General features: G+C 40.6%; 1 protein-coding gene across 1 annotated transcript in view; it reads left to right on the top strand.

Annotated features, from left to right (window-relative positions):
* LOC145493030 (uncharacterized) overlaps positions 1–10,022 on the top strand; it is an 84,211-nt gene that overhangs the window by 9,679 nt on the left and 64,510 nt on the right. The window contains exons 7-10 of the mRNA XM_081472435.1: positions 98–190; positions 360–413; positions 712–837; positions 8,507–9,988. Of these exons, the coding sequence (XP_081328561.1) occupies positions 98–190; positions 360–413; positions 712–837; positions 8,507–8,737 (504 nt within the window). The 3' untranslated portion in view covers positions 8,738–9,988. The remainder of the gene's footprint in view (positions 1–97; positions 191–359; positions 414–711; positions 838–8,506; positions 9,989–10,022) is intronic.

The following is a 10,022-nucleotide window of genomic DNA, read 5'->3' as shown; positions in this document are numbered from 1 at the left end:
TGAAAGGCCTTTCAAATAAGCAGGAATTATTTTTTACTTCATAGGCACATTAATTATGTCTAACTTGTATTTTATATTGTTCTTCACTGGTATCCAGTCCGAGCATTTCCACCGTGACGATATTAACCTCCCTGGGTTCCATAAATTCTTCAGGGAGTCCTCAGAGGAAGAGCTCAAGCATGTGCACATGGTAAGTTCTTAACCGGTTCTGATTTCGTGTTTTTTCTGTACTTTATAAACCTTACCAGCTTTTACGTTTATTTGGTTTGCTGTTGTCCTCAAATGGGTCTATACAAATTTTACTCTTGATTTTGTTTTGCAATAATACAGTTTCGTTTGTTTCTGTTATTCTTTTGCAGCTGATGGATTATCAAAACAAGCGTGGGGGCCGTGTTAAGTTCCATAACATTAAGGTAAGTACAGCCAGGTGACGAAACTAGCTTGAGCTGCAGTTGACAAAGTTTAACTCAAGACGGGCTCTCGTTCAACCACGAACTGACTTAAGTTATATCCAAATATGGACTGTTTGACGGATAGATTTTGTCAATCTTGGCTGATGCAACAAAATATCATTTTATGGTGGTTTTTCTTTTAACCCCAACAATAGATTATTTTAGGTTGTTGCAACTACAGAATGAAGTGTTCCTTTACGTTAAGTACCCAAAGGCTAACTGTACACTTGTTCGTGTGTTTTGTGCTTGTCCTGAACAGAAACCTTGCAAAGATCACTGGGGTAGGGGTTTGGATGCCATGGAAGATGCTCTGGCGCTGGAAAAACACGTTTATCAGTCACTGTTGGACTTGCACACAACAGCGGTGACAGCTAACGACCCCCAGGTATAGAGCAATCATGGTCTACTTCTTTCTATTGTCTATTCATCCTTCTCATCCTTTCCGTCACCTTTTTTTTTTTTTTCCCTCCTTCCTTTCTTTCTTCCTTCCTTCCGATCCTTCTTTCGTTCCTTCCTTCCCCTCCTTCATTCCATCCTTCCTTCTTTTCCTACTTCGTTGCTTCCTTCGGTCCCTCCTTCGTGCCTTCCTCACTCCTATCTTCCCTCTTTCCTTTCTTTCTTTCACTCCCTAACTCCCTCTTGCTTTTTGTAAGTCATTGATTCATTTCTTCGTTTATTTGTTCATTAACAGTTACAAGACTTCCTTGAGTCCAATTTCCTTGGTGAACAGGTGGATCGCATCAAAGAACTCTCAGACTTTGTTGGTACCCTGAAACGTATGGAAGGGCCCAGCTACCCCCTCGGCGAATATCAATTTGACAAAATGACCCTCGGCGAACATGACTTTGAGAAAATGCCCCTCGGCGGAGGCGACAAGAAAGCTTAAGCTTTCCTTGTTTTCTCGTGAAGTGCAATGAACGCGATTGGTGAATGCGATTGTGAACTTGTTATTTGCTAGTTTTAACATTTAAATTTTTTAGTCATCTGAGAGGTCTGTTTAAGTGGGTGTTCGCAAATTTATTTTTAATTTTACAGTAATAAGATTATCCTTTTAAATTGGTTAATTTGTTAGAAACATTTTAGGCCTTCAATATCCCAGTTATTTTAATAAGTAGATAACTGCTTGGTATTTACTTGATCCCTTCGTAATCACGAGGCCTGGACTCAACTATATGGACTCCTGTTTTGTTTGTTTGTTTATTTGTTTTTTTTTTTCTTTCATAAAATTGGAGAGAATATATTTCGGGTGTGGAGTGTTCTAGTGATTAGTTCAGTGATGCTTTGGACCATTGACGGATCTGAATAAATTATTTTTATAATCTTTGTAACTATCGTTGTATTAGGTCAACACAATTCTATAATAAACGGATTTCACAAAAACATTGAACTTATATCATCTTGTTTTGTTGGGATCGGAGACGGAAATGGGAAAAGGGGAAGTGCCAGGATGGGGGGAAGGTAATGGACAGGGGACACCCGGGGTATGATATGGTGTTATTGCATAACACTCCTGGTCTTATCTCAAATTCCATAAGTGGAACATACTGTGAATGACACCCGGGGCTGGGAACCTCCGACAACTCAACGAGGCTGATCATTGGAAATTTTATAAGCAAGCCCATGAAGGAACCGATATCTCCTTTGGCCGTGTCTCCCATCTCTTTTTCACTACTAATTGAGAAGAGCGAATTTCAAAACAAAACTAGACTGTGTGGTCTTTTTTGTCAGGATCGAGGTCGTAAGCATTAGAGTATTGAAACTCATTCAGTATCAAAGTAACCTATTCCATCGATATGTTTGCTTAGCTTAGTTCCTTGCCCCCGAGTGGGGGATAGGGCCGGATATGTTTGAGTTTGAAAGAAATCTTTCTTTTGGCGGTACGCATGATAATCAGTGACCTTAAAACGCGTTTGATTTCTCGTGACCTTAAGCAAATTGATCTCGTCCTAACCAGCCTGTGTGGGTAGAATTTTTGTTTGCAAATTTTCACCTCTGGAGGTCCACCGGAATTGCGAAATTATCAGACTTGATTCTTGAGCATTCTACAGCTACGTTCTAAAAGGATCTGACATCATGCATAAAGATCATCGTCTCTTGCTGCATGTTTATTTTTCAACTTTAATAATGGAGTTTAAAATAAACGAGGTTGATTTTAGACCAAGCGAAACAGAAATCAGTTCGAAATAGTTGGCAGTTGGAAATAAGCGAGTTCCAAATGCACGATAGTAAAAGTCTGAAAATTACAGCAGCAAATCAACGGGTTTGAATCGAAATAGCCTAATACTGAATTAGCCAGTTCCAGGCTCTCGGTCAGTGGGGATGATCGAAAAAGCGGGCGCGCGAAGTAGTGGGATCAGCAATGAGCGGGATCCGGGCCGGAGAGAAAAAGAGAGGGCGGAAGACCCCGTCCTGCGCCTGCTCGCTTTTCCGATCGTCCACACTGACCGAGAGTCAAGAACAGACTAAATTTGAATTAGCTATGTTCAACTGTGTAAAACCAGAAGCACATAACCCCGTTAAACGTTTTTGCGTTTGAGATGTAATCGGGCGCAAGGTAGTCTTCAATCTACTACATGTAGTCCAATCTAGCAGTCCAGTCCATTCCAATCGATATACTGTACGTGAATGAAGGCGCGTTGTCCTTTGCCCCCTGGTAAGACTAATCGAGTTGTCATATGACGCCTCGAGTTGTCATATGACGCCTCGAGTTGTCATATGACGCCTCGGCTTGTCATGTGACAAGATATTCATAGTGTTTTTCAAACCCTTGGTCGACAAGCTCTGCAGACCAGAAGAAAAAAAATTACCTTGGCCTTCACAGTGATCTCTAGGTCAAGCAAATTCAAATATGGTGAGTGGGAATATTCGGTTGATATCTAGCTTGTTTGTGCAGAGATATCTGCTTTATAGCATGACATAATAGTTATTTCACGGCAACGTCGCTTGGCGCTCAATTAGGTAGCAAACTATTTGCATGTAACAGATGTTACAATTTGTTTGTTTTACCCAGCAAGTCTACACCCATTTCTGCTTATCTGGGCAGTACACGGCATTGGAAGGTCTTTTCAGTCCTAGAAGGCACCGTTCCTTCAGTTTCAACTCAAGCAAAAAGCTAAGCGCGCTGAACATGCAGCCATACATATTCAAATCCATACTTCCCAGTGACTGTTCCCCTTGACCGGTAACCCTAGCTGCTCGATTCTTTTCGCGCATCTTTCGTACATCTTTTGTGCATCTTTAGTAATTAAAGCTCCTTCTAGGAAATAAGGCGTGAATTCGATGTTGCTTTTTCACAATATTTATTACGTAACTATCAGTTTACAGTAGATACGTTGCGGACACCCTGGTTGCGGAATTTGCTGTATGCAAATTTTGCGTTAGTGAACGGGTGGCCAAAATAATGCAATTATTGTTTGGCTAGATATCATTCTTGTTTGCACGGCTCAGTTGTGGCGTGCAATTATATCGCATATTAAGGACAAACTGTTCTCGTCATATTAGAATCCTAATTTCATAGCATTCGACTGCTATGCCAGCGTCAATCACCCTAAACGGATACTAAAGTGGATTTAGTTACGAGAAATCCCAGCAGAAATATATTATCTGACAAAAACACCGTCGGTCAGTGTACGATTGATGTGCGAAGACGAAAAAGTTTCAAACAGATTTGAAGTACAGACAGATTTTTTCCGTGTTAAATGTTGCACAGTCATGATTGCAGTCCCGGAAATCACGAGTCAGGAGTGCCAAGAGCGAAATCCTAAACCCTCTTCCGCTCTATTCAAACAGAAAAATAACACTACTATGTAAACCAAGCACAATTTTGTTTTGTGACCTATTCTGAAACTCGCGAGGTAGTAGACGGAGATGAAAGAATAGGTTGTAGTAAACGTCTATATCGCTTAGGAGTCCCATGTTACGAAAAGTTCTTCGTCCATGTTGAAAATTAACGCATACATGAGTATGATGTGAGTCACCGATGAAGACCCGGGTCATCATGTTTTCATTCCGCTTCCAATCGGCTTAAAATTGGTTAGACACGTCTCCGTTGAGATGTTGATCATAAACAATATTTGGCTTCCTTGAGAAAGGTAATTTTATACACGTTTGAGACAACATAAGCTTTAGTGAGTCGAATTCCCACTAACGTCTACCTCTCTACAAAAGCCAGTTTCTTTGCCCCGCGTAAGGTCGATTGCATTACATTACTTTATTTACCCCCGGATTTCAAAGTAGCTTTTGCAGCTAATATCTCCGAGCATTTAACCATCAGATGAGAGATAGACCACCACACCGGGAACTACGTCCCCTACTCTTTTCGATGAGTGTGTGGGTTCTTTTACCTCCCACAGAATTAATTATGAAGAGTTGTGAGACGGGGCCTACGGTTTATCGTCCTTATCCGAGAAGACTAGAAAGTCTAACCATTTTCAGATGTCATTACAAAGGCAGCACTTTCTCCTCAATTATTTTAAGACCCTGAGTGTTGGTCCGGCCGGGGTTTGATAGCCTGCGTCGCAGACAGTCAAAACCGCAGGTATAGTCCAATATCGGGGATTTTATGACACGTCCGGCTGCAACGCAGGCTAGGGTTTGAACCCACGACCTCCCGCACGCTAGTCTGGTGCTCTACCACTGAGCTAACATTCACTCCTTAACGCCACCTCTCCACAACGGCAACATTACAGTTTAATAATGTCATTGACGTGGACCTTTATTGCTGTTGGAAATTTAAAAGTCGATAAAATGTAGAAGATAATACCACTAAATTGTTTCGTCATCCTTCTTATTGCCTGGGTACTTGCGCGCTTTCGTGTTTCAAGATAAACTCGGAAACCCGTTAAAACTGGTCTTGAAAGACTGACCCCGGCCAAGTCAATGTTTCGATGTTTTGAAGAGATCAATTATGTTCAATTGCCGAACCCAAATACATGTAGTCTGTTTGTGTTACCTGCGTTACAGTCAATCTTATTCTATCGACGATTCAGGAGAGCTTTGACTCATTACACTTTGAGAAATGAGATTCGAGTCATCGAAGGTAGATTTGTAAACAAAATGACCTGAAGGGAACAAAAAAACCCTTCGAGCTTGCGAAAGGTTCGAGTCATCGAGGGTTTGATAGGGAACGCGAAGTACGAGATTAAAAAACCCTCAACTTGTCGCGCAACATTGTTTCGTTGCAAGTTTTAGGTCGATGTTTCGCATTTTTTACTTTGCGTGATCAACTTGTCGGGGTTAAAGAAAGTAGTTGCGAAAAGTAGAGCGCGGGTCTACTTTGAGCAACAAATTTTGGCTTTGTTGCTCGTTTTTCATTAAACTCACAACTTGTCACGCAACCACAAATTGTCACGCAACAAATTTGCTCATGTTGCGCGACAAGTTAAGGTTTTTTGTGTCTCGTATTTCACCGTCTTTGGCATGTCAGGCATCAAATGTAATGCTTTTCCTAAAGAAATCTGTTGTCTTGCGCGCCTATTTAGATCGTCCTCGCGGGCGTCCTTGCCCTTTTAAGCCGTTATCCATTTAGTTAGAGAAAACTGAAATGGCCACGCGAGAAAATCTTGCCAAATTATACATGTGTGCTAGCGCATAGCTGCGCGAGCCACGATCTTTTACTAATTAGTCAAAATCTATGAATACCATCCTTTTTCTCCTAAATCGCAATCAAAAGAGAGCGACAACCCTGAGTGGTTTTCAAGCTCGGTCATTTTAGAACAACAACAGAAAACATACTTGCAATGTACCTATCGGAATAAGTGCTAGCTTGCTCTGCACTTTGTGCCCCCACAGTGTGCTCAGTTGCGTTCAGTGACAACGGTTTCTTCAGTCATCTTTGTAACAGAGTATGTGAACCGCCAGGATCTCAAGAAAATAAGCTCACCAAAAAATCCTTTTGAACAAAAATAAACCCGCTATTCATCGAAATCTTATAATATGTTTTTATCTGCCTCATCTCAGTGTACGCTCTCGTATTAAAATCGCAACATTTCTTTACAGATTCCGTTGATTTACCTGTTCATTTTCCCACTCACTGTCGATGTGGCGTGTGGGAATGAGGAGAATTGCAACCTCGCCGCCCACATAGCAGTAAGTGAAATAAATTCAGTTTGCTTTACTTCGTCGTTTTTTGTCATCTGAATTTCCCTTAGTTTCCAGTGCAAAAGTTGTATTTAGTAAGAAAGAGCTCATTTGATTTTTCTTAGGGTCACGAAGAGCATTGGGTTTATCCCAAGTACAAGGATTATAAAGGTCAGTAACCGTTTCAACTTCAAGATTAAAACATAAGTTCTCTTTACTTATTCCTATACTTTTCTTTAAATATTTGTTCAGAGAACTTGCAGGTACATCAGTGAATAACCTGAGACCAGGGGTTCATATTTTTCACGGCGGTGGGAGAAACAGAAATAGGAAAGCCTGGATTGTAAAGACAAAAATTCCTCTTCAACACTGACAAACACCACACAATGCAGTGCAATTTGCTGCGTGAAGTCTTGGCTGGGATTGCAATATTTCGTCATCGCCTCATCGCCCGTTTACCGGGAATGTTTTGCTATCTTAGGTGAAACGAAATTATTTCAATTACTTTCCTTCTGTCTCTTTCGTAGTCCAACTTTAGAGCATCTAAATGCAGCCTTTCTCTTTCACGCAAAACAGAACTGAACACTTGAATTTCAAACAAGAACATAAAAATGTGTTTAATGCTCAGAGCATATGAACTTCCTCTTCATTCTTTATAACAACTTATAATGGCAATTCTTTTTTCAGGCGGAGACACTGAACTCCCTCCGAGACCACGTGTTTCACCATTCACAACAACAACAGAAAAAGAGATAAACAAACAGATCAACCGGGAGCTGTTTGCTCATTACACCTACATGTCTATGGTAAGCTTCTAAAAAGCATCCCATGTGTTTCAGGTATTTTTTTACTTCACTGACTTGCAGGTTTTCTCAACAGTTAATTCAAAGATTTCATTAGTTATGTCTAACTTATGTTTTAAATTTTTCTTCACTGGTATCCAGTCCGTGCATTTCGACCGTGATGATATTAACCTCCCTGGGTTCCACAAATTCTTCAAGGAGTCCTCAGAGGAAGAGCTCAAGCATGCGCACATGGTAAGTTCTTAACCGGTTCTGATTTCGTGTTTTTTCTGTACTTTATAAACCTTACCAGGTTTTACGTTCGTTTGGTTCGGTGTTGTCGTCAAACGGGGCTATACAAATTTTACTCTTGATTTTGTTTTGCAATAATACAGTTTCGTTTGTTTCTGTTATTCTTTTGCAGCTGATGGAGTATCAAAACAAGCGCGGGGGCCGTGTTAAGCTCCATGACATTAAGGTAAGTACAGCCTGGTGACGAAACTAGCTTGAGCTGCAGTTGACAAAGTTTAACTCAAGACGGGCTCTCGTTCCACCACGAACTGACTTAAGCTATATTCGAATATGGACTGTTTGACGGATAGATTTTGTCAATCTTAGTTGATACAACAAAATATCATTTTATGTTGGTTTTTCTTTCAACCCCAACAACTACAGAATGAAGCGTTCCTTTATGTTAAGTACGCAAAGGCTAACTGTACTCTTGTTCGTGTTTTTTGTGCTCGTCTTGAACAGAAACCTTGCAAAAATCAGTGGGGTAGGGGTTTGGATGCCATGGAAGATGCTCTGGAGCTGGAAAAACACGTTTATCAGTCTCTATTGGACTTGCACAGTACAGCGGTGACAGCTAACGACACTCAGGTATAGAGCAATCATGGTCTACTTCTTTCTGTTTTCCATCCATCCTCACCCTCTCCTTTTTTTTCCTTCCTTCCTTTCTTTCTTCCTTCCTTCCTTTCTTTCTTCCTTCCTTCCGATCCTTCTTTCCTTCCTTCCTTCCCCTCCTTCATTCCATCCTTCCTTCTTTTCCTACTTCGTTACTTCCCTCCGTCCCTCCTTCGTGCCTTCCTCACTCATAACTCCCCTCTTTCCTTTCCTTTTTTCATTCCCTAACTCTCTCTTGCTTTTTCTAAGGAAGTCATTGATTCATTTCTTTGTTTATTTTTTCATTAACAGTTACAAGACTTCCTTGAATCCAATTTCCTTGGTGAACAGGTGGACAGCATCAAAGAACTCTCAGACTTTGTTGGTACCCTGAAACGTATGGAAGGGCCCAGTTACCCCCTCGGCGAATATCACTTTGACAAAATGACCCTCGGCGAACATGACTTTGAGAAAATGACCCTCGACGGAAAAATGACCCTCGGCAGAAAAATGACCCTCGGCAGACGCGACAAGAAAGCTTAAGCTTTCCTTGTTTTCTCGTGAAGTACAATGAACGCGATTGGTGAATGCGATTGTGAACTTGTTATTTGCTAGTTTTAACATTTGAGTTTTTTAGTCATCTGAGAGGTGAGGTTAAGTGGGTGTTCGCATATATATATATATTATTTAATTTTACAGTAATAAGATTATCCTTTTAAATTTGTTAATTTGTTAGAAACATTTTTAGCGTTCAGTAGTCCAGTTATTTTGATAAGTAGATAACTGCTTGGTATTTACTTGTTACCTTCGTCATCACAAGCCTTGGGCTCGACTATATGGACTCGTCTGTTTTGTTTGTTTGTTAATTTGTTTTTTTTCCCTTTTATAAAATTGGAGAGAATATATTTTGGGTGTGGAGAGTTCTAGTGATTAGTTCAATGATGCTTTGGGCCATTGACGGATCTGAATAAATTATTTTTATAATCTTTGCAACTATCGTTGTATTAGGTCAACAGAATTCTATAATAAACGGATTTCACAAAAACATTGAACTTATATCATCTTGTTTTGTTGGGGTCGGAAACGGAAATGGGAAAAGAGGAAGTGCCAGAAAGTGGGGAAGGTAATGGACAGGGGACACCCGAGGTATGATATGGTGTTATTGCCTAACACTTCTGGTCTTATCTCAAGTTCCATAAGTGGAGCATACTGTGAATGACACCCGGGGTTGGGAACCTCCGACAAGTCAACGAGGCTGATTATTGGAAGTTTTATAAGCAAGCCCATGAAGGAACCGATATCTCTTTTGGCTGTGTCTCCGATCTCTTTTTCACCACTAATTGAGAAGAGCGAATTTCACAACAAAACTAGAGTGTGTGGTATTTTTTGTCAGGATCAAGGTCGTAAGCATTAGAGTATTGAAACTCATTCAGTATCAGAGACAACCTAATCCATCGATATGTTTGAGTTTGAAACAAATATTTGTTTTGGCGGTACGCATGAGAATCAATGACCTTAAGGTTACAGTGTACCTTCAGGGGTGTCTCGCGTGCAAGCGATGTAGCGCGTGCAGTTTAAGGTGTAGATACCTAAACCCCTATATCAAATTAAAGCTTATAGAGCTGGCTATCAAACTATACCAACAATTTTGAAAGAAAATGAATTGTCGAATTTTTCACGACCACTAAATGCGAGCGCCCGAATCACCTTTCGAAAGCTACAAGTCAAAGCGAATTTTGTTTTTCGCCAATTTAATTTTTTCCTCGGTTTCAGGGCCCAAAGCGCTTAAAAAAGGTATCTGCGTTTTGGCGTATTCAATTGCAGTAAA

Source organism: Orbicella franksi, chromosome 7 (genome assembly GCF_964199315.1).
Source record: "Orbicella franksi chromosome 7, jaOrbFran1.1, whole genome shotgun sequence".
In the NCBI taxonomy this organism is placed as follows: domain Eukaryota; kingdom Metazoa; phylum Cnidaria; class Anthozoa; order Scleractinia; family Merulinidae; genus Orbicella; species Orbicella franksi.
This window is presented reverse-complemented; position numbering and strand designations above follow the sequence as displayed.